This window comes from Trichechus manatus, unplaced genomic scaffold, assembly GCF_000243295.1.
Source record: "Trichechus manatus latirostris isolate Lorelei unplaced genomic scaffold, TriManLat1.0 scaffold00184, whole genome shotgun sequence".
Classification (NCBI taxonomy): domain Eukaryota; kingdom Metazoa; phylum Chordata; class Mammalia; order Sirenia; family Trichechidae; genus Trichechus; species Trichechus manatus.
Window position 1 is genome coordinate 4,831,185 of NW_004444120.1, and position 25,858 is coordinate 4,857,042.

Here is a 25,858-nt window from a genome sequence, read left to right on the forward strand (position 1 = left end):
GGTCTAAACAACTGGATGTGAGTGTTGTTATTTAATAAGACAAGGGAAAACCAAAAACGCTGTTTTGGGGAAGAATATCATACATTCTGTTTGAGACATGTTGAGTTTACAATGCCTGTAGGACATGTAAGTACAAACGATGGGTCAGCTATAGATGTCAGGACTGAACTAGGAAGAGAATTCTGCACATTCAGAAAACTTTCCATTGTGTCACATGAGCTGCAGGTGTCCCCCGTTCCTCTTTTCACTTACTTTATTATGTTTTTAGGCGCCCTGATGGTGCAGTGGTTAAAGTGCTCCCTGCTAACTGAAAGGGCCATGGTACAAACCCAGCAGCAGCTCTGCAGGAGAAAGATATGGCAGTCTGCTTCAGTAAAGATTTACAGCCTAGGAAACATAGGGCAGTTCTACCCTGTCCTATAGGGTCACTATAAGTTGGAACTGACTCAACGGCAGTGGGTGGGTATTGTTTTTAGCCATAAAGAAGTTTTATTTTCTATAAAGTATGGTTTCATTCTGTTGTACATCGGGTCACTATGAGTTGGAACCGACTTGACGGCACCTAACAACAACAATGTGATTTATCAATCTTTTTCATTATGGCTTCCAGGCTTTATGTCATGTTTAGGAAGGTGTTACATATTCTTAGATTATAAAAATAATTATTCATGCTTTCTTCTCTTACCTTTGTGGTTTATTTTAACATCTAAATCTTGGATGCATCTGCAATTTATGTAATAAGTGAGGTAAAATGATCAAACTTAATGTTTTTTCAAATTGCTAGCCTGTTGTCATAATATTAGCATTTATCCCTACTGACTTAAAATTCCAACTTAGCATTTACTAAATTTCTAGATGAACTTTGGTCTGTTTATAGTTTCCACACACTCACTGATTTATACACTTATGCCTGGGCCACTCATATGTTTGCTATATATTAGTATTATTGTATATTGATATTATTTAGCAATACATATTTCTGTTTGAAGAGACTAATCTCCACAGAAAATTCCTGGCTACTTTTGTAAATTTATTCTTTCTGAATAATTTTGTATCATTTAATCAAAGGAAAAAAAACCCCGAACCAAGTATCTTTTAATAATGGAAGAATAGCTCCTAACAGACCACCTCTTGCTGGAAACAATTCTAACCTCAGGACAAAGATAAAAAACAGTACTTGAAGGCACTGGATGGAGAGCAACTAAAAGCAGGCAGACCCTAAAACAGGATGTACCTTTGGAAGAAGAAAAGGGCGCTGGGTAATTTTCCCATTTTTATGGCTTTTGGCCTGAGGTCAGGCCTCAGCTCATTGCCAAGCAGCATGGTTAAAAGTCAGAAAAGCTGCACTCTTACTGGCTTAATGAACCAGAGGACCGAGTGTCGGAGGACCACAGAAGTTAGGAAGTGAAGAGGCAAATCCTAGAAAAGAGATTCTCAGAGGAAAGGACCTCAAAATACTGTGTATAAACCCTGGCCGACTTTCGGATTACCCCTGATCTATGCACGCATGGTGCAGACATCAAACAGCCAGCTAAGGCTAAAAAGCCTTATAAGAGATTTCTGCTGCTGCCCACTGCTGAAATGACAGTTTGGAGTTTCTTGCTATAAAAAATATACAGTGAGATAAATACTTTTAATAGGATCATAACAGAATCAAGAGTTTCAACATATGATTCACAATGTCCAGGATAAAATCCGAAGTTACTAAGCGTGTGAAGAAACAAAATATGAAGCACACTCAAAAGAAAAAGCAATCAATATAGAATGACCCAGAGATGACCCAGATACTGGAATTAGCAGACAAGAATATTTGAAGTAGCTATTGTAACTGTGCTCAAGGACATAAAAGAAAATATGCTCATAATGAATGAACAAGGAGAAAATCTCAGCAGAGTAATAGAAATTATCAAAAAGAACCAAGTGGAAATTTTTAAAAAATGAATAAGTACAATGGCTGAATTAACAATTCACTGGGTGGGTCAGTTAGAGACCTCTGAAATGCAGACATCAAGGAGGAATTAGATTATGTTGAGTAAAGTGTCTGTGAATGAAAAGGGAAAAGGGAGCAGGAGTAGGCAGGGAAAGCCTTCAGGCCATGATGCTAGTCTGACACTTGTGAAAGAAAAGATGAAGGAGGATTGGGTGGGAAGGAACTCCTACTGCAATGCAAATCTGAAGAAGTCTGGTCCAGGCAAAGGCACATCTCTCTTCCAATCACATGCCATTGGTGAGAATTCAGATACATGGCCACATGTAGCCACAAGGGAGGCTGGGAAATATAGCCCAGCTGGGCATCCATATTCTCAGGAAGATAAGGAGAATAAATTTGAGTGGGCTAAAAAGAGGCTCAGGCATAGTTGGCTATTGTCATTTGCCTTTTTTTCCCCTGAGTTATGTATCTTTTCCTCCACACTCCGTTAGGAGGTAAAATACATAGCATTATTCTAGCATTATTGTCTTAATCAGGGTACCCGTTTTCCATGTTATTGACTCGTTTGAGTCAATTCTCTTTCTTACTGCTTCAAATACAGTTTTCATACCTATAACGATTTTTTTTTCTTTTAACTTCAGTTACGTTTCTTAACCCCAGCCGGGTTTGCATCTCCATTTGTTTTCACATCATTTCTTTTTTGGTCTCTTGTTATAAAGAGTTCATGTTCTGTTTAATTTTTCAGAGAGTGTAGAGCAATTTTTGCCTAAACATTTTATCAGTTTTTTTCAGCAATTTTTTCTGTCTTTTGCATTTACTTCCTTTCTTCTACTTAAAAATAACAAAATTTTCTATGCAAAGATCCTATTACCACGTTTAAAGTATGGCCACTCAGTCTGTTACTTGTGCAAGAACAGTGTAAATATATTCTCTTTCATTCTATTTTATTGGGCATTATTTTGGTTATATCCTTAGATATACAAAAGAATATACTTTTGTATCTGACATTGACAGTGGTTTTCCCTTCCTCTACTGATAATTTTCCAAAAACTGCTCATTTTGTTTTTGTTGTTATTGTTGTCGAGCAGTGATCCCCAGAGGGAGCCGCCTGCAGGAAGGTAATTCCAGAAGTTTTTTTTTTTTTTAATTTAGTTTTCAGATTCTTTTATAACTTCTATTTTCGTCCATGTATTATAATGTACACATATATAACTTATAAATTATTATATATATGTTGGGAGGGCTCACATTTAATTATTTCATTAAACGAGTTTGGGGACTACTGCTCTAGAGTCCTACGAAGTCCAAATTGGAATTCAACTGTATTTAAAGTCACATAACACTCCCGTCTAAAACGCTAGCAATACAAGAAAGTTACACTGCAGAGGGCATCACTGGGGAAATTACTCTTTTTAGGGGCTTACTTGTAGACAACCCCTAGAGGAGCTTTCTACATAGTTTTAAATAAGAAAAATTGAAAAAAAAAATTGTTAAGACGATATTGGCTGGTTTTGCCTATCACTGGGAACGACTCTGATTTGTCTAAATGTTTGCATGCAGGGCAGTCCAACTCGTTGGATTAGTCGCTGAGTAATCCACAGCGGCCGCCGGGTCCCATGTCTTAGAGCAGGGAGAACAGTTTCGAGATCCCAACGAATTCTGGCTGGGATTGCAGTGCAGTACCCAGCAAAGCCGCTCTCGGGAAGTCCCAATCAGGCGCGAGACACACTGGCGGGGAAACCTCCGAGGGGCAGCATCACGTGCTCAACGTGTATTGAACTCGCGCCTTCTTCTGCTGGGCGTACCCGCCTTCTTGCCCGGTGGTCACTTCCGGCGGACGCTTTGCGTCGTTACATCGTCACTTCCTGCTGCTACCGGTGTGGAAGGTGTGGGTCGCTGCCGAGCCGATACTCCGGTTCTCCCCCTCCCCTTTTCTCCTCCCTCCCTCCCTTCCCCTCCCCGGGGGACTGTCGCTCGCCCGTCGCGTACTCCCTGACCCCTCCCTCACCCCCTCCTGACTTCGGTGCCAGCGGCTTGGCCTTTTCCTGTTTCCCGGCCCAGTCCCAGTGCCAGGGCGGGGGCCTTGAGGAGCCTGAGGCGCCTCCGCGGAGGAGAGAAAAGACGAAGACCCTCGCGGGCTCCACAGCCCGAGCGCCCAGTTCGCCGCCGCCATGGCCCTGAGGCAGACACCGCTCACCTGCTCCGGCCACACGCGGCCCGTGGTTGATTTGGCCTTCAGCGGCATCACGCCATATGGCTATTTCTTAATCAGCGCTTGTAAAGGTGAGCCAGGCCGTGACTCGGGCCCTCCGCAGTGCCGAAGGGGTCGCGGGGACCCCAGCCTTTGAGGTTAGGGCTACGCCGGCACTGGTGGGGAAACCGAAACGCCTCTTTCTAGGCTAAATAGTGCTCCCAACCAAGGTCTCTCATTTATTGATTTGCTGTTTCCGGGGGAGCTAGAGCGTGCACTTGCCTAGTCGCCCCCGGAGCAGACACTGTAAATATCTTTAGAGATTTTGTGGAGAGGAGAAACTAGGCCAGGCTGTTTAGTACTAGGCCAGGTCGAGTGATACCTAACGTATATTTCGCAAAGGCTTTCGTGCCTGTTATCTCATTGGATATTCTTGTGTGGTATTAGCCCCGTTTTTGAGATAGAAAACTGAGATTTTGGTTAGAAAGTTTGTCTAAAATATGGATTAAAATCTGGATTGTTTTGACGCATTTCTGTATTCTTCCCACTGAATACAATTGCTTCCCGGAGAGAATGACCAGCTCTCCTTTGCAGTTAATTTATTTCTGGACGTTCCTTAGTGATTCCAATGAGTGCGTTTTCCACTTTGTTATTCAAAGTAATTTTATGTTTTGAGTATTAGATTCTAAGTAATCTGAACTTGTAAATCACATGATCTCTTTTAAAATGTCTTCTAGATGGTAAACCTATGCTACGCCAGGGAGATACAGGAGACTGGATTGGAACATTTTTGGGTCATAAGGGTGCTGTTTGGGGTGCAACATTGAATAAGGATGCCACCAAAGCAGCTACAGCAGCTGCAGATTTCACAGCGTAAGTGTAGCCAAAATAACAATCTTTGGACTTCTCTGTAGATTGTGTTCTGAAATAATTAAAAACTTCAACTTCATTTGTTTAGCAATTCTGACTCAGTGCCTGTCATATGGAACGTATAATGTTGTGGATCACACCAAAATTCCATCCTTGGGCCTGTCTCTCTACATTAATAATTCTCAACAATTTAAGAGGATTAAGTGTCTTATTTTTGTATATCTGGTTTGGGACTCAGAAATTTGCATTATTAAGAAGCACTCCAGATAATGAATGTTGGTGGTCGTGGTTTAGAAATGCTGCTCTACATGTGCTCCTTGAATATCATCTACTCCTGTGTCTTCTACATGCTGATGACCCCAGATTTTTAGCCCTGATTTTACTCTCAGCCCCAGTTTTTCTAAACTGCCTTTGGACATGTTTAAAACTCATTATGTTCCAAACAGAACTTCTTTTTTTTTCCTAAATTTTTTACGGTTGAAATATAAATAATTCTTGATTCTCCCTTAGCATCCATGTCCAGATTATCATCTTTGTTGATTCTACCTGCAGAGTATCTCCTGACTACAGTGTTTCTCCATGCTTCTGCCAGTCCCCTTAGTTCAGGGCCGTTTTTAACTCGCTGCTGCTAGTCTCTCTCTCTCTCTCCTAGCTCATCTTCTGTACTGCTGCCAGTTGACTTCTAAAAACAAATGTTGTATCACTTCTCTACGCAATGATTTCTTCTGTCTTTCCTTTTGTCTATTTCAGTGATTAATAACCTTGGCTGTACATTAGAATGATCTGGGGAGTTTTTAAAATAATCAGATATACCTGGTTCCCAGAAATCCGGTTTAATTGGCATGGGGGAACCAGTTGTTTTTGTTTAGATCACTTAGAGAACATTGTGACTAAACAGAATCACGAGTTCGAAGACATCTGTGGTTAGGTATTCAGTGTTTCGTGCTATCAGAATGTCTCGCTGTCTGTGTTACAAGAGGTATTAGTATTAAGAGCATGAACTCTGGAGCCAGATTGACTGGATTTGAATCCAGGTTCCATCGTTTTATAGTTCTGTAACCTTGGACACTATTTAACCTTTTTCAATTTTATCATTTGTAAAAAATGAGAATAATAGTGCTTAGTTCTTAGGTTAGTTGTGAACAATAAATGAGTTATTATGTTTAAAGTACTTAGAACATTGCCTGAAATGTAGTAAGAGCTACTATGTAAGTGTTACATGTGTAAGGTAACAATGATAGCTACCACCACCACTGTTAATTACCACCCCCACAAGACCAAAATCTTACCCTGCACTGTTTTGAAACTTTTATGACTATGGCTGGTTTCATGCAAGGGAGGTTGAGCAGATTTAAATGTCAAGAATTTTTTTTCCAGTAAAGGCTTTTAGATGTTGTGATATAATAGGAGGAGCCCTGGTGGCACAGTGGTTAAAGTGCTTAACTGGTAACCAAAAGGTTGGCGGTTTGAACCCACCAGCTGCTCTGTGGCAGTAAGATGTGGCAATCTGCTTCTGTAAATTTACAGCCTTGGAAACCCTACGGGGCAGTTCTGCTCTGTCCTGGAGGGTCACTATGAGTTGGAGTTGAGTCCATTGATGGGTACATTGTTCCTGAAACATCATTCTCTTTATCTCTCTTAATTGATAAAGTTAATGTTGGAATTACTTTGAGTTATCTCTCTCTGTACCTCCAACTTACCTCTCATCAGAATCATCTGCCAAAAGTGGAGAGATTAGTATGCTGTGGTCCAGATAATGGTTAAGTAGGTCTGGGGTAGGGCCTAGAAATCTACAGGTAATCCAATTTTTTTAATCACTTTTTCTTTCTTGTAAAAGCCAGTGGAAAGATCTAGCTTTTCTCTTAATAAGGTTATTGGTAAATCAGAAGTGATATTATTTCTTCTTGATGACTAAGCCAATATGCTAAGATGGTTAGGCAAGTTCCACCCCCCTCCCAAAATAAAATACTTTATTTCATTAAAACTTTAAAAAGTTAAGCTAAGCAGCTCTTTTTTTGAAACCTGTGGTAAGTCCATTCTTACCACTGCCATTGAGTCGATTCCTACTCGAGGACAGAGTATAACTGCCCCATAGGGTTTTCTAAAGCTGTAAATCTTTACAGAAGTAGACTGCCACATATTTCTCCCACACAGCGGCTGGTAGGTTCAAACTGCCGACCCTTTGGTTAGCAGCCGAGTGCTTGAACCACTGTACCACCATTCTTAGGAGGTGAAAAGTGTTGAACGGACAGCATTGATACTATGTGTAAGAAACTGGGGATATAAGAGGAATCGGTTGTTTAGGAAGATGCCAAGTACTATATGAGTTGTGCGGAAAATAAATGCTGCAGGATTAGCTGATAAAACGACATTGTTATTGATGCCTCACTGTCTTGATTTGAGCCCTGAGCAAGTTAATGTCAGTTTCGTGCCTGATGATTGAATAATATATTAGAAAGCATGTAGATTATTCCAAACATAAGCTCTTTTTAGTATTCTTATTGTGAATAATGAAAATATGCCAGAATTAGCCCGACTGATTAGAATATGTTTTCTCAGACAATGTCATGCTAGAAAGTTGAATTGAGAATGGGAGAGAGCAGAGCAGGTTTCCTGTGCAAAGAAGAAATGAACATTTGGGAGTTTAATAGCTGTGCTACTTATGGTTGATATGATTTCCCTAAAGGCGTATTTATTCAGCTACTCATGACACAAGTATATAATATGCAAGGTTTGTTGTCAGTAATGTCAGTACAGGTACTCCCCGACTTATGATGGGGTTTAGTTCCAGCGACTTCTTCATAAGTGCGTTCTTACGTAAGTCAGTTACCTCTTTTTTTTTTTTTTAGTTTTCATTATTATTGCTTTTTATTAAACGATATGCTTATAAAGCTGATCTTTGTCTTTGAGGGTTGGAAACACTACACATAAACTTAAAAATACATGCTGCAGCATTGTGTATAGTAAATATTACTAACAAGGTATACAAAAAAAGGGAGTAGTTGTATTTCTGTTAGATGGCCTTTCATATTTCTTTACCATTCTCCATACTACTAATACTCATCTATAATAGCCTTTCCCTTTTTCCCCTCTGAAGTTCTGTCCTTAGAATCACTGTGAATTGGAATCAACTGATGGCACACAGCAGTAACAAAGCTCTGATGAGATTTTTTGGACTTCCCAGGCATAAACAGTGCTTTGTTTTTTCTGTGTTCCTGTGAACATATAGATGCTTGTGTCTTAGTTAGCCCTGCTGGCAAAGCGATTAAGTGCTCGGTTGCTAACCGGAGAAGGTCGGCACAGTTCAAACCTGCCAGCTGCTCTTCGGGAGAAAGATGTGGCACTCTGCTTCCCTAAAACAGCCTTGGAAACCCAATGAGGCAGCTGCACTCTGTCCTCTAGGGTCGCTATGAGTCGGAATCGCCTCGACAGCAACGAGTATCTTTTCAGGAGCGCATCACCAGGTCTTTTCCCCCTGTGGAGCTGCTGCTTGGGTTCGAACTGCCAACCTTTCAGTTAACAGCTGAGCGTTTACCACCCATTGTGAAACCAGGGCTGTTTCTTACAGTTTATAAGGTTGAAAGTCCTTGAGGGCACCGACTGTAGAGGAAAGCTTTTTCTGTTGGCTCTGGGGGATGGTCTTTGTCTCTTTCAGCTTCTGTTCCTGGGCTCCTTAGCAGTCTAAATTGGCCTGGCATCTGGTTTTCCCTTTCTGTGCTTACTACTCTCTGTGCCTGATCTGCCTTTTTATATCTCAAAAGTGATTGGGTCTAAGACACTCCCTACACTCATATGGCCTGGTCTCATTAACGTAACGAAGAAAACCTTTTCCCAGATGGGATTACATTCACAGGTATAGGGGTTAGGATTCCAGCACGTATTTTTGGGGGCACAATTCAATCCATAACAACTTGTCTTTTAATTTTAATAAAATGTGTATTCGTTAGCATGTTTTCCTCCTCAGCTATAGCTAAAGCACTACTAAAGCAGAAATAATCTTTGGGATTATTTCTTCTCTGCTTTTTGTGCCCTGGCATTGAGTCCAGAAGGACATATATATATCTTTGTTATATATTTTTTGTGTTTATAGAATAAAATGTCAATTATTTTAAGATAAAAAGCTATGTAGAACATCGCTTGTTCATTCTTGACAGCTCTTTTTTCTGTATGCAAAGTTTTCTTTGTTTCTTTTTACTGACCTCTTCTGACCTAAAGTGAGTTCGTTAATTTTTTATTTGGGAACCCCTTAGAGTACTTTTTATGCAACCATTACCTGGATCCAATACATATGTATGCATATATACACGTAAATACATATATATATATGTGTGTGTGTATATATGCATATATACACACACATATACATATTTTGGGATGAGTTGGGTCAGGGAAAACAAATGCAATTGAGAGATTAAAATCCTCGGTGTTACATTTATGTAATCAAAGGCAGTTACTTTGGGTCGAATTTGACTGGGGTTTGAGAAGTTAAGCGTCAACTTTGAGGTAGAGGTGGGAAGAATATGTTCTCTGCTGTCTTGATTTAAAATTTTGTGTAGCCTATATCAAAGACTTTTTATTCTGTAAAAAAAAGTTTTCTAAAGATTTCTTGTTTTTCATTTTTTATTTTGCACATACATGAGAGTATGGAGAGAAATTGGAAAGGTGAAACTAAAAAATTGTTGAAATGCTTTGTAATCTTGCTAAAAGGTATTATGGCTGTAGGCTAAAACAAAGTGAGTGGGATGGATTGGTTCCTGAATCTTACTTAAATTCTTCAGATCTTTTCCAGTGTCACAGAAAATTAGTTAAATGGCTTTTAAGAATTTTTTTGTTCTCTTTAGGCTTATTTCAATATTTTATCAAAAGAAGTCTGATAGTGAGGAATATTGGTGATATGGAGATTTACAATGTACTTATGTAACATTTTACATCTACTTTATTTTGTAATTAGTCATCAAAGTTATCATTATATTTATCCTTTTTATTTTTTGCTTTTAGCAAAGTGTGGGATGCTGTCTCAGGAGATGAATTGATGACCCTGGCTCATAAACACATTGTCAAGACTGTGGATTTCACTCAGGTATCAGAAAATGGAATTCATTTTAGGATATTAAATTCCTGTTATAGGGTATGATAGAATTGATTGTCTGTATTGCACTACACCACCACCACCACTTGCCATTGAGTTGATTTTGACACATGGTGACCCCTTCTGTGTCAGAGTAGAACTGTACTCCATAGAGTTTTGAATGGCTGATTTTTTGGAAGTAGATTGCCAGGCCTTTCTTTTGAGGTACCTGTGGGTAGACTTGAACCTCCAACCTTTTGATTAACAGCCAAGCACATTTAACCATTTGCCACTACTGCTATACAAATTTGTTATGTTTTTTTATTATTATTGTGCTTTAAGTGAAAGTTTACAATTCAGGTCAGTCTCTCATACAAAAATTTATACATACATTGTTATGTGACTCTAGTTGCTCTCCCTATACTGTGACAGCACACTTTTCCTTTTCACCCCGGATTTCCCGTGTCCATTCAGCCAGCTCCTCCAGCTCCTCACCCTCTTCTACCTTCTTGTCTCGCCTCTGGACAGGAGCTGCCCATTTAGTCTCATGTATCTACTTGAGCTAAGAAGCGCACTCTTCTTCATGAGTATCATTTTATGTCCCATAGTCCAGTCTAATCTTTGTCTGAAAATTGGCCTTGGGAATGGTTTTAGTTTTGGGAACAAAGTTGTTATTTCTTGATTAATTCTTTTTGCGACTTTGAAGATACTCTGAAATTCTTGCCTCCTACAACAACAACAAAATCTCTTAAAATCCCAAATAACCTTTCTCAGCTACTTTCAGAAGGGGGAGGATAAATTTGAGATCATCAAAGACATGCTACTCAGAAGAGGGGAATACAATCAGGTGTGAAATATTTGTATTGGGAAGATTGAAAAGATTTAATCATTATGAGAAGGCCAGCTGCTCCACAGTATCTTCTCAGAAATAACTGGTATATATTGCATCTCTGTGAACTCTGTGAGCTTTATTTGGATAAAATGGTGTCCAGGTTTCAAAGAGGAATAACTATTGAAGTAATTAATTACTTAACATTTTACTTATGTGTTTTTCAGGATAGTAATTATTTGTTAACCGGGGGACAAGATAAACTGTTACGCATATACGACTTGAACAAACCTGAAGCAGGTAAGTGTAATTCATATGTCAGTTTCTGGTTTTATTTTCTTTTAATTTAAGTGACTTCCTGATAAGAGGAATTAAAAAATATGAGTTTGTGTAGTATATTATGCTTGCATAACCTTCTTACAATTTAAAATTTTATCCTGATATATTTTTATCTTGATAATAAATATAAAAAAAGATGCAGAACAGTGTACTACCTTTTAGTAAGAAGAGTGATTATCTGTAAAAGGTGAGGAGGATGAGAATTCTCGATGTGTGTGTTTTCTGTTGTTTAGATTTTTGAACCATGTGAACATATTATCTATTCAAAAGAATTTTTAAATTTGTCTGTGACAACTTCTATGTCGTTAAATAGTCTACAGACTTTTTAATGACTGTATGGTATTCCATTCTATTGATGTATCATAAGTGAATTAATCAATCTCAGATCATGTCCTGTGTGATCTGTTCACAATTTTTAAATATTATAAACAGTGTTTTGCTATTGTATTTCCACAATTATTTCCTTAGGATAACTGTGTAGAAGTAAATTGTTGGCACATAGGGCAGGTACACTGGGAAGGCATTTGTAGATATTACTGAAGTGCCCTTCACAAAGTAAAATATATTTATACCTAGCCTGTTCTAGTTAAGTGAATCCTGGTGGCACAGTGGTTAAAGCGATTGACTGCTAACCGAAAGGTTGGGAGTTCAAAATCACCAGCAGCTCTGCAGGGGAGAGTTGTGGCAGTCTGCTTCATAGAGATTTACAGCCTTGAAAACTCTATGGAGTTGCTATGAGTCAACTCAACGGCAGTGGGTGGGTTCTAGCCAACACTGATAACTGTATCTTTGCCAATTTAATAGAAGAAAAATGGTATTCTGTGACATTGATGTGAACTTTAAAAAGTTATGAGATTAAAATTCTATTGAATACCATTTTAATATATTCTTTTGTGAACTAACAGCCTTTTTATGTCTTTTGCCCATTTATTTGTTACAATGTTTAGTTTGGTCTTATTGGTTTTTAAGAGTTCTTTATCATGTTCTAATTTGTCCTTTACTTTTTAGTTTTGTTAATAGAGTTTTATGGTAAACAGATTTTTAGATTTTGGTGGAATCCATTTCTTTTATGAATTCTGTCACTACATGGATGCTTTAGAAAAGCCTTCTCTTCCCAGTTGAAAAAAAATATTCAACTTTATTTTCTTCTTGTATTTTAATAATATTTTATAAATAGCTACCAAAACACGATAAACAGAATTTTGTTTTATTTATTATATATTCTTTGGTCCGTTTTAAAGTTTTGTGTCGTGGATATTTGTTATCTATTCGTAAATCAATAAAATTTGAAAGAGTAGCAAGAGACCCAAAGCTGTATTGGAAATTAACTTTACGTTTATATTGAATAGTGTGTTATATTTGGAAATTCACCAGGCTTGGGTATATGACAGGGTTCTGTTTTAATTGCTGCTGCTACTATTGACTGTTGACTAATTGAGGCAAGTCACTTGTTCCTCACCTTTAGTCATGTATGATATGAGTGATTATTCTCTTGAGACACCTTCCATTTCTAAAAATGTTTCTCAGGTGAGGACACCAACTACATTTATAGATTTCTTATTCTCCATTGGCACCTAGGAGTTATTCTCTATTCTTTCTGATGTTTTGCCAAAGCAGCAGAGTACTCTGACCTCACTTAATCAACGAACCTTCCAGCCATAACAAGGTAGTTCAGAGCTTGGGTGGATGTTTTTCATCCCCTTTTACCTTTCCCAAAGCTGCTTTTAGAAATGATTCTTCCACTGTACACTGGCAGTAGAAATAGTAGTAATTACCTGAGCACTAACTGTATGACAGGCACTGTGTTTCTCACTTTACGTATATATTCCCCTTTGATCCTTACAGTAGAATTAGGAGGTATAGTAACTAGTGTTAGTCCATTTTTCAGGTGAAGAAATGTAGTCATAGAAGGGTTAGGTAACATGCTTGGAGTCCAAATATGTTGAATGGCATTCCTTTCGGCATTTGCTTTTGTCCAGAGGTAACAATGAGGATTTTTTGGAAACCTTTTGAAGGGGAAGTCTCCAACAGAGACGGGTTCACGTTTTTGTTATCTGTTTCTCTGTGTGTAGAAACATTCCTAGAAATTACTGTTTTTTTTATTTTCCTTCTCTCCTGGCAGCCCTGCATTCATCTTTTTCTGTTAGTTTCTGACAAAAGTGCCTTGGCTGAGGGTACGAGAGTTAGCTCAGACTCTTGTTACCCGGTCGCCTGTGTTCTTACTAAGTTATGCCACATCAGTTATTCGTTTTTCGGAGAGAGGTAGCAGTAATGCTTTTGAATAACATTAGTTGTGCAGAAAATTTGCCTGGAGGGAGTGATGTATTTACTCCCTGCTACATAATGACATCATCATAGTTCTTACACATAAATTTTTGTTCAGTGTAGGAAAACTAAATTTTTTGTGTAAACATTAGGTTTGAATTGTGCTGAGCTTTGAACAGTTGTAGTCTATTTTAGAATATTTTAAAAATCAGATTGTTTTATCTTTAGAACCTAAGGAAATCAGTGGTCACACCTCTGGTATTAAAAAGGCTCTATGGTGCAGTGAGGATAAACAAATTCTTTCAGCTGATGATAAAACTGTCCGGTAAGTAATTTTTCTTTAGTAATTTAACATCTGAAAAATATTTGCCCCCAGGGTTTATACTTTAAATACATTTTATTGTAAATAATATGCAAGAAGAATTGTTTCTTAATATTGAAACTTAAATTCCACTTTAAGTCACATTTATACTATTTATATTCATAGAGCAGTATTGAAAAGAAAATTAAAACTATATAAGCCAGTGTTCTTTACCTGGGTCTCTGAACAGGCTGGCCATAGGTGGTCCATGAAGCCCCTGAAATTCTGTACAGAATTTTTGTGTGCTGATCCCTTTTTCTGTGGGAAGATAGATACATAGCTATGTCATCAGATTCACAAAAACAGGGTAAGAGGCACTGTAAAGAGCAGGACTGAAAACTGATTCGAATAGTACTTAAGTGTTTTAATAGTTTTGCTAAATTTTTTGGGAAGCGTATTTAGGTATTAAAGTTGACTTCACTAACAAGCTACTAAATAATCTGACGTTGTATAGGAGCTCCCTCTGTGTCATCTCTGATTTATGACTTCGAATATGTGTTGTTTTACTACAGTTGTGATTATTCTTTAGCTGGTTAATCTGCAGATGTAATTAGGGTTTACGTTTTTTCCTGAATAAGTAAACATCATCTTATTTTTCTTTTTTTTGCAGCCTTTGGGATCAGGCTACTATGACAGAAGTGAAATCTCTAAATTTTAATATGTCTGTTAGCAGTATGGAATATATTCCTGAGGGAGAGATCTTGGTAATAACCTATGGACGGTCTATTGCTTTTCATAGTGCAGTAAGGTATGTCCAAGAAATATCTTTGTTTTCTTTTTGAGTAACAAACGACAATTAAGGTACTTAACAGTTTAAATGTAACTAATTTTTTCTTGAATTTTTTATAGAATATTCAAAACGTATAAATATTTATTATTTACTTTTCTTTTTTTTAAACTTTTCTTCATTTCTTGATTTTTTGTCTCTCCACTCCAACAGCAGGTTCCCTCAGCACTTCTTTTTTTTTCTTTAGTTTGGATCCAATTAAATCTTTTGAAGCTCCTGCTACCATCAATTCTGCATCTCTTCACCCTGAGAAAGAATTTCTAGTTGCAGGTGGTGAAGATTTTAAACTTTATAAGTATGATTATAATAGTGGAGAGGAATTAGGTGAGTTGTTCTCTTATTCCTCACTTAACCTTGCTAACCTAAAGATTGTCAGTTGAAATCCACCCAGGAGTACTTCAGAATACAAGTCTCGGTGATCTGTTTCTCTTAAGATTACAACTAAGAAAACCCTATAGAGCAGTTCTACTTGTAACACATGGGGTCACCATGAGTCAGCAACCACTACCACCAACAGCAACCTTTATTAAATGTTGGGTTTCAGTAATTAACACCTCACGTGTGTGTGTGTGTGTATGTATATATATATATAGCCTGTTGAAAGCAAAATTTTTAGCTAGCTAAAGCTTGCAGCTTCCAAGTGATAAAGGGTTTTTATCTATTTTGGATAGAAATTTTTATAGAACTATATAAACAGTGTACTGAACTCACCTTTTCCTTTTAGCTTAAGTCATCATTGTGCTGGATTTCTATACTACAGTGCAGTGATTCTCAGAGTTTTTTGCGTGGGGATAGGGAGATGTTTCAGTCTTACTTCCAAATCCCATATATTAAACAGAGCGAAGGAGAGTTGTTACTTCTGAAGTATGGTACAGGCATATAGCCCTATCTATACCCCCCATCCCTCCCCAACACTTCCTTTTGGCCAACTTTGAGAAATCTTTAAGGCTCTGTAGACCATAGTGTGGGGAAACAAACAGTGGTAACATATTACAGGGATACATTCAGGAATCTGGAGCTCTGGTGGCACTGTGGTTAAAAGCTTGGCTGCTAACCAGGAAGTCGGCAGTTCAAATCTACCAGCCGCTCCTTGGAAACCCTATGGGGCAGTTCTACTCTGTCCTTTTATAGGGTCACTATAAGTTGGAATTGACTCAGTGGCAACAGGTTTGGTTTTTTTGTTTATTTTATTATTTTGAGTCAGTTTGCTTCCATTTTCATGATAATAGTCCTTTTATAAAGGGAAAGAGTAGGCAATGGAGGATTAATTTGAAGTTAACACACATCCTAACTTCACAGTTATTTAATGAACTAGGTATTTCATATAGTTAATGTATGGCTCTCAGAATCTTTTAGTCTTCCCAAATAATTTCGCTTTTTGAAGTTGTGTATTTTTTATAATTTTCTTTATCTATAAGCTGCCACTTTTTGTTATTATTCCTACATGCTTCTAGCTGTCCTGCTTTGCCACCCAAAAAACTAAAGTTTGTTGGAATTGTACACAAAGAACCAAAAACAATTTTATGAATTATTTGCCTGAGGTTGCAGCTGCTAGGTACTGGACCTTGAACCCACTCATTTCTCATTCCAAAACGTCATGTTCTTTGTACTCTCATAATCCTTTTTCCATTGTCTGGTTGGACAGAATTGGGGGAAGAGAATGTGTGGCGGTTCTTGAGTTTAATAAGCATGGAGATAGAACAGGAGCGTTGGTATAGTAAAGAGCTTTGAGAATTAACGTGATGAGGGTATGACTTAAACAGAGCAACACTATTAATGTGTACATTTTTTCACTAGATTTCATAGATTAAAGTATTTAATGATCAGTGTTAATCCTAGATCTCGATATTCTGTGTGACGAATGACTAGTGGACTCTAGGGCTTGATAGCAGATTAAGGGGTAGAGAGTGTGAAAGAGCTCCATCTGGTGGCTCTCTATAGTCGTTAGAATTAATTCCCTGGTAAATAGGCAATGAGATTAGCAAATGGAAATTGAGAGATTAGAATTTATAGATTTTAGATCTGCTTTCTGTTAAATTTAGGGGGCCTTTGTGTACTTCTCCTCCTCCATCCTTAATGAAGTGAAGCCTCATTTTCTTTTTTAGAGAGACAATATGTAACCGTAATCTATACTTGAATGGGAAAGGGGAAATCTTAGGTAGAAGCGGTAGACATGGTGTACCACTTTCTGTTGAGAATTACTTTATTTTTAATTAGGTAAAATTGTTTGTATTTGCCCTTATGAAGTTTGAATCTCCACAATTATATAGACAGTATCTTCTCTAGAATATTTATACTTAACCTAATAGTTAAGTTGCTGTCAAGTTGATTCTGACTCATGGTGACCCCATGCATTGCTGAGTAGAACTGCTTCCTAGGGTTTTCAAGGCTGTAACCTTGCGGAAGCAGATCCTCAGGCCTTTTTTCCGAGTTGCCTCTGTGTAGGTTCAAACCACCAACCTTTTGGTTAGTAGTCAAGCACTTAATTGGTATTAAATTATTTAATAGCCCTCCCTCTCTTTTTCAGAATCCTACAAAGGACACTTTGGTCCTATTCACTGTGTGAGATTTAGTCCTGATGGAGAACTCTATGCCAGTGGTTCTGAAGATGGAACATTGAGACTATGGCAAACTGTGGTAGGAAAAACATACGGCCTTTGGAAATGTGTGCTTCCTGGTAAGAATTTTTATTCAGATTTATCAAATTAAACTGCATGATTTTGTGTCACTTTTTATCCTTCATTCTATTTTCATGTTTCTGTCATCTGTATATTTTACATTATTCAGTATGGGTTAACCAGATAGATGCCCATGATAATAAATTGGCCCACTGAGTTCTTTGGTTTGTTTAAATATTTTTTTGTGTATTTTACAGTATATTCCTAAATTTTTACACTAGCTCATTAGAATGGAATGGATTGAATTTCTTTTTAATAAAAGATACGTAGTTATTGATCCCGAAGTAATATGAACCTAAAAGTAATTTTTGAAGAAAGATATACTATTTCAGAATCACAGTTATTAAAAAGGAGTTGTTGCTACAACTCATCACTTGGAAGAGTATCTCTTCTTAAATGCTACATATTGTAATTCACGTACTCATCATTGTTTTCTTTTCATAGAAGAAGATAGTGGTGAGCTGGCAAAGCCGAAGATCAGTTTTCCAGAGACAACAGAAGAGGAGCTAGGTAGAATATTAATGAATTGACTTTTGTAGAGTCCTGGGGGAATTTAAAATTGACTTGAAGTGTTAAACTTGAATTTGACCCGTTGCCATGCGAAATGTTTCAAATGTGAACAGTTAAATAATGAAAAGTTTAAAACGGTTTCATTGAACACATATAAAACCAATATTTAAATTCAAGAGCCCTGGTGGCGCAGTAGTTAAGAGCTCAGCTGCTAACCAAAAGGTCGGCAGTTTGAATCCACCAGCTGCTCTTTGGAAACCCTGTGGGGCAGTTCTGCTCTGTCCTGTAGGGTTGTTATGAGTTGGAGTTGAGTCGACGACAACAGGTTTGGTTTTTATTTAAATATATGCTTACCGCATAGTAGGCACTGAGGATGTCATGTGGACAAAACTAATGTCATTTTCTCAAAAATCTTAGATCTAACTGAGAAGGCAGATACTAAAATAATTAAACACAGTATTAAATAATTTTAAGGAGCTGTCTCTTCTAGGGAATCAGGGAAGGCTTCCTGGAGAAGTGACATTTAAACTTGGACCTGGAGAATAAGTGGCAGTAAGTTAGGCGAGGTTATGAGATGGCATGTTAGTAGAGTACTCTTCTATGATGGAAGAGTTTACAGCAGAAAAAAACAATGTTAACTAAGCCTTAGAAGCAAGAGGGAGGACAGCTTATATGGAACTAGAAGAACTTAATCATGCTTTGGGGTTAAAGAGCAAAGGCAAGATGATATTAGAGAAGTTAGATCATATAAGCCCTCATAAGCTGTTAGGACTTGGAGAGCTTTCTACTAAGAGCAATGAGAAGCCTTTGAATTTTAAGCAGAGGAATAATAACTTCAAATTTGAGTTTTTAAAAGGTTATCTTGGCTGTTTGCAGAACGAATTGGAGTAGGGACAAGAGTGAACATAGACCAATTAGGGCCTTTATACAGCAACAAAAGAAGATAGAAGGAATACACAGAGTCACTGTACCAAAAAGAAGTAGTTGACTTTCAACCATTTCAGGAGGTAGCATATGGTCAAGAACGGATGGTACTGAAGGAAGAAGACCAAGCTGCGTGGAAAACAGGGCTCCAGGAGTTGACAGAATACCAATTGAGATGTTTCAACAAACTGGAGGTACTCACTCACCTATGTCAAGAAATTTGGAAGACAGCTTCCTAGCTGTCTTAGTCATCTACTGCTGCTGTAACAGAAATAACCACAAGGTGGATGACTTTAACAAACAGAAGTTTATTTTCTCACAGTATGATAGGCTAGAAGTCCGAATTCAGGGCACCAGCCCCAGGGGAAGACTTTCTCTCTCTCTGTTGTCTCTGGAAGAAGATCCTTCTCATCAGTCTCTTGATCTAGGAGCTTCTCTGTGCAGGCACCCCAGGTCCAAAGGATGCGCTCTGCTCCCTGCGCTGCTTTCTTGGTGGTATGAGGTCCCCAGCTCTCTTCTCACTTCCCTTTCCTTTTATCTCTTGTAAGATAAAGGTGGTACAGACCACACCCCAGGGAAAACTCCTTTTACATTGGGTCAGGGATGTGACTTTAGTAAGGGTGTTACAGTCCCACCCTAATCCTCTTTAGCATAATCTAATTTTGCCTGGTTAACCAAAGACAAAGATTAGATTTACAACACACAGGAAAATTATAGAACGGAGGACAACCACACGATACTAGGAATCATGTCCTAACCAAGTTGACACATGTTTTTTGGGGACACAGTTCAATCCATGACACTGGCCAACTGACTGAAAGAGATCCATATCTGTGCGCATTCCAAAGAAACTGATCCAACAGAACATGGAAATTATTGAACACTATCATTAATATCCCACACAAGTAAAATTTTGTTAAAGATCATTCAAAAGAAATTGCAACAGTACATTGACGGGACTGCCAGAAGTTCAAGTCAGATTCTGAAGAGGACGTGGAATGAGGGTTATCATTGCTAATGTCAGATGGATCTTTGCTGAAAGCAGAGAATACCAGAAAGATGTTTACCTGTGTTTTATTGCTATGCCAAGGCATTTGACTGTGTGGATAACAGATTATAGATAACGTTGCAAAGAATGGGAATTCCAGAACACTTAACTCTCCTGATGAGGAACCTGTACATAGACCAAGGAGCAGTCATTCAAACAGAACAAGCAGTTACTGCATGGTTTAAAGTCAAGAAAGGTATGTGTCCAGGTCGTATCCTTTCACCATATTTATTTAATCTGTATGCTGAGCAAATAATCCAGGAAGCTGGACAATGTGAAGAAGAACCGGGCACCAGAATGGGAGGAAGACTCATTGACAACCTGTGATATGCAGATGGCACAGCCTTGCTTGCTAAAAGAGAAGAGGACTTGAAACACTGATGAAGATCAAAGACTTCAGTATGCATTGTACCTCGACATAAAGAAAACAAAAATTCTCACAACTGGACCAATAAACAACATCATGATAAACGGAGAAAAAATTGAAGCTGTAAAAGATTTCAATTTACTTGGATCTGCAGTCAACGCCCATGGAAGCAGCAGTCAAGAAATCAAAAGACGGATTGCATTGGGCAGATTTGCTGCAAAAGACCTCTTTTAAGTGTTAAAAAGCAGAGATGTCACTTTGAGGACTAAGGTGTGCCTGACCCAGGCCATGATACTTTTAATCATGTCATATGCATGTGAAAGCTGGATAGTATATAAGGAACACCAAAGAAGAATTGATATCTTTGAATTATGTTGTTGACGAAGAATATTGAATAACCGTGGACTGTCAGAGGAATGAACAAATCTGTCTTGGAAGATTTACAGCCAGAATGCTCCTTAGAAGCAAGGATGGTGAGACTTCATCTCACATACTTTGGACATGTTATCAGGAGGAACCAGTCCCTGCAGAGGACTCTGTGCTTGGTAAAGTAAAGGGTCAGTGAAAAAGAGGAAGACCTGCAATGAGATGAATTGACACAGTGGCTGCGACAGTGTGCTCAAACATAACAAAGATTGTGAAGGTGGCGCAGAACTGGGCAGTGTTTCATTCTGTTGTACATGGGGTCGCTATAATTTGGAACTGATTGATGGCACCTAACAACAACAACAACATACAGGATGTAAAAAAAAAAAGCTTATGGAACTACCTTGTGGCGGTTGGGGGCGGGGGGAGGCATGTGGTTGGCCCAAAAAAAAGGATAACACGCATGTTATTTATGTAAAATACCCAGTAGTCTTAGTGAGAGATCATGTGGTTTTGACAAAGAAAATGGCAGTGAGAATAGGGAAAGATAGATGGAGATGAGAGACTTGGTGGAGAATTGGTGCCCAAACCCACGACCGTGGAGTCAATTCTGACTCTCAGCAACCCTATAGAACAGAGTAGAACTACCCCAGAGGGTTTCCAAGGCTGTAAAACTTTACAGAAACAGACTGCCACATCATTCTCCCATGAATCGGCTAGTGGGTTTGAACCACTGATCTTTTGGTTAGCAGCTGAGTGTTTTAACCGCTGTGTCACCAGGGCTTCTTGGAGAATTGATAGGACTTGGTAATTTTATTATTTTGCAGAGAGGGAGTATAAGAAAATTCCAGATTTCTGCCATGAAAAATTGGGTGTGATGATTTGGAGGGAGAAGGGGGAGAGGGATTACACTTAACCCAGTTAGAATTCTCCTTAAGTTTTTTTTATTGTTAAGCACCCTGTTCAACAAAAATTTAGTATTTTGATTTGAGTCACCTAAAATATAAGGATTTGAATCACTATGAATTTTTAAAATTTATTAAGCACTTGCTACACACCAAATGAATCTTTCTGAAATCTAGAATTATAAGTGATAATATGCCCTGATAATTTAATTTTGTTTTATGTCAGAATAATTAAAGGAGGAGGCCAGATCTTTTAAAGATGCATGAATTTAATTCATTGTTATTGGATAGCTGGACTCATTGGAAATGTAGCCCAGAAATGTACAGTATTAAAAGAGGGACACCTGGGAAGTTTATAGTTAATGGTATAAGAGAGTCTAATGGGTAAAATACATGAGGTCTTTCTTCATTCACCAGGTGCATTTGCTCTTTTTTTCTCCCCTCATCACAGCATACTTTAACAGACTTTTTTGGTCCTTCATTACACATAAATGTAGATTTGCTTTTTTGCTTTATTAAGTTGATTAATGTGATTTTCTGTTTTTTAATTGCAGAAGAAATTGCATCAGAGAATTCAGATTCCATCTATAGTTCAACTCCTGAAGTTAAGGCCTGAGCATCGGGCATATGCCATAGTATACAGCCTACGGACTAAAACAGGCAAGCAGAGAAAAGCATCAGCCTTCCAGGGTTACTCTCTGCTTCAGGCAAACATGGACAGTAAATAATGGGGAATATGAATTAGCTCCTGCACTGGAACTAACTTGGTGTTACCTGTAAGTGAAAACTCAAGAGTATCAGAAGAAGGCAGATGGAGTTATGCTCTTGTAGTTCGACAGCCTACTGCCTTCAGAATGAATATGTGCAAGCCAGCATCCAATTCCTCTTATTACAATTAGATTTCTTGCAGCTGTTTATGTTATTATGGAGAAAAAAAATATAATGGCCTATTTTTCTGACTTTTCCCTTAAAGCAGAAAGACTTTTGTTCTAGTCATAAAGAAGAGCGAATAAATGATAAAGTAATTTGTCTGACTTCTTTTTCATTGTACACTGCTTCTGAATATCATCTAATTGTTTTTAGTTGTCTAAATAAATTGCCTCTTAAAACAAAGCAGTGATTTATTTCTTGGGGAAAACTGATAGATTTGAGTTTTATAAATGGAAATAGCCATAAAGATTTTTCTACGTCTTGACTATCAGCTTGATTAAAGAATCTAGTAAACATACCATTTCCTAATTTTGAAATTCAGTTACATGTACTGAATTTTTGAAGTTTTCATGTTGTTTGCTGGAGCTATATTTGCCTCCCCTCTATCTAGATTGACTAGAAATGCTTGACCTGCCTTTTTAAAAAACTTCGGAATAATAGTTTGTTTAAATGATACATGCTAATTATAGGGGAAAAAAACAAAGCAATTCCGAATTAACATAAATAGCAAAAGAGTCATTAAAAATCCCCCCCACAAAAAAAACCCTAAAATTGAATGAACATTAGCACACACAGAGTACTCTGTGCGCATACAAATAGATAGAAATGACTTTTTAAAAATGAGATAGCTGTAGACCTGCAGTGTTTTAAGAAGCACTAAATTTTATCTTCATCCTTTAAGTTGAGGTAGCATTTAAAAGCTTTTTACCCACCTTCTAATAAATTGATCATCTGAGACTTATAATTTACTCTTTTTTTAAAATATGGAGGGGATATTAAGCTAGTAATTTGGAAATACTTTAGACCAGTGAATAATATCTCTGCCCATTTGCTTTTTCTCACTTTATTCATCTTGTGAATGATTCTTACAACTTTAATGAAATCACTACCAAGGACTAAGGTTAGATTTTGAGGATTTGTGATAACCACAAGAAAGCACTGTAGGCTCTGGCGGCTTTCAAGGGCTAAGAGAGATGTCATGGGGGCGCCAGCTGATGATCCACACAGTCTCATGGGGCGGTGGTGGTGTGTTAACTTGCTACGTGCTGGTCCTCTCTCTGCAGCAGTATTCTGAATGTACCAAGAATTGCTCAGACTGTAATCAGAGTCTGACTTACCCTAAATAAAGTTGAGATTATATGTACCAGATTGGGCTCTAAAGTAGCTTGGTATTTTTGAAGTTAGAACCACGGAAATTTCTTCTACTTAGGTTTCATAAAAGTCGAGAGACCCTGTACAAACATGCTCACGCTGTCAGTGAGTGACATGTATTTGGAATCTGTCTATTTTGCCCCATCTCCATTGTTACCACCCTAGGCCAAGCTATCCTTGTTTCTCACCTGGAATAGTGCCTTTGTAGTTTCTCCCTCTTGCCCGCCCTTCCCCCTTTCCTCCATGCATTCTCCTTAGTTACAAAGGTAGTTGGTTTGTATTTGAAGAGTTAGATGACTGCCCGTTTAAATCTTACTAGCTTTGCATTATACCAGCTCTGTACTATGATCTGTCCCCTGCTTTCCTCATGACCTTTCTGTTTTCTCCCTTGCTGACATTGCTCTAGTCCCACTGGCTTTATTTCTGTCTCAAGACCTGTTCACTTGCTGTTACTGTGACTTGGTCCATTCATTCTAAATGTTTGCATAGCTAAAACCTTTCATCATGATTCTGGCCTCAGGCCCTTCCTCTGTCTCTTTATCACATTATTTTGGCCTGTTATAGTCATAGTTCTTAACACTGTCTGAAATTGTTTTTCATCTTCACCAATAGTGCTCCCATTGCCTAGAAAGGTGGCTGGTATGTATAAATGCTCAATAATTGTTGAAACAGTTCCCTTAATTAGCACTAAGTTATCAGACCAGGAAGACTTATTTCCCAGTTATGCCACATACAGCCGGCCGTCCTCTCCAATAAAGAGTCAGGAACCTTCACTTTATTCCTACTCAAAGCCCTTGCCTCTCCAGTGAACTCAAATGCAACCTCAGCCTTGAGACCTGAGACCCATTTACCTAGGGGGAGCCCACCTTAGGTGACACAATCTCATTTCCACCTACTTTCTGCTTCTCGCTCTTTGGAGACTCCTTTTTATGTCGTAATGTTCATTAGCTCATAGTAGCCCAAATCCCCACCTAATTTTAGTAATTTATCTGCTTATGAATCAGTACATCTCAGTTTTAGTGTCATCCAGAGGTTTCTTCCAGGAGACCAGGATTGAGTGTGGGTAATGTTCTTGAGAAAGTTTTTCATGTCAGTAAGTAAAGTACAAATGCATTTTTTATGGCTGCAAAATGTTCTAGTAAGGATACACCATAATTTATAATTACTTACACAGTTTATATTTTATAAACGGAATTATTAATTTAGCTGCCATTTCTTTGAGACCAAGGTATTCTTGTTTGGGTGTGTGCTTTAGGTGAAATTTTACAGAGCAGATTAGTTTCTCATTCAACAATTTATACACAAATTGTTTTGTGACATTGTTTGCAATCCCCACAATGTGTCAACACTCTCCCTATCCCACACCCCAATTCCCCTTTTCCATCCATTCATTTTTCCTGTCCCTTCCTGCCTTCTTGTCATTGCTTTTGGGCAGATGTTGCCCTTTTGGTCTCATATACATCATTGAACTAAGAAGCATGTTCTGCAAGAGTGTTATTTGTTTTATAGACTTGTCTAATCTCTGGGTGAAGGATGAACTTTGGAAGTGGCTTCAGTTCTGAGTTAGGGTGTCCAGGGGCCATAGTCTTGGGCGTTCTTCCAGTCTCCGTCAGACCAATAAATTTGGTCTTTTTTTGTGTGAATTTTAATTTTGTTCTACATTTTTTCCAGCTCTTTCTGGGACCCTCTCTTGTGATCCATGTCAGAGCAGTTGGTGGTGGTAGCCAGACACCATCTAGTTGTTCTGGGCTCGGGCTGGTGGAGGTTGTGGTACTTGTGCTCCATTAGTCCTTCGGACTAATATTTTTTCTTGTCTTTGGTTTTCTTCATTCTCCTTTGCTCCGGACAGGATGGGACCAGTAGATGAGACCAAGGTATTCTTAGAAGAAAAATGAATGTAGTTTTTCAGAAGGGAGTAATAACAAAATGGGGAATTGAAGATGCAAAGGAAAAAATGGATCCTGTTGGGCTACCATATAAGTTAATGTGTGTGTTGATCTCTTATGTTAGGGAGATACCTGAAAAAAAAATTACTGGAGCAAGAATATTCTCAGGTAGGAGGCTTAGCTTTTCTTTGCATATTTACAGGAATGCACAGCTGCTAGTATGACCTAGAAGCAATGACTTAAGACCAATAAAGCTTCTGTAGAAATGAAGCATTTCACAAATTTACCTGTGGAAACAAGGCCTAAGTATGCATCTAAATGATAGCTAATGAACAGTAATAATACTCCCAATAACTCAAATGAGGCAGATACTGTTATCTTCATTATATAGATGAGAAACCTGAATTTCAGAGATGTTAAGTGACTTGTCTAATGAGTTTGGCTTCAGCGAG

At 38.1% G+C, this 25,858-nt stretch overlaps 1 protein-coding gene across 1 annotated transcript; it reads left to right on the forward strand.

Annotated features, from left to right (window-relative positions):
* Positions 1–3,753: 3,753 nt before the first annotated feature.
* Positions 3,754–22,546, forward strand: STRAP (serine/threonine kinase receptor associated protein). The gene is made up of 10 exons (XM_004387349.1): positions 3,754–4,213; positions 4,859–4,994; positions 9,990–10,071; positions 11,116–11,188; positions 13,721–13,817; positions 14,464–14,601; positions 14,828–14,964; positions 17,168–17,317; positions 17,763–17,828; positions 21,993–22,546. The coding sequence occupies exons 1-10, from the start codon at positions 4,102–4,104 to the stop codon at positions 22,052–22,054; spliced, it is 1,053 nt and encodes a 350-aa protein (XP_004387406.1). The 5' UTR covers positions 3,754–4,101; the 3' UTR covers positions 22,055–22,546.
* Positions 22,547–25,858: the final 3,312 nt, after the last annotated feature.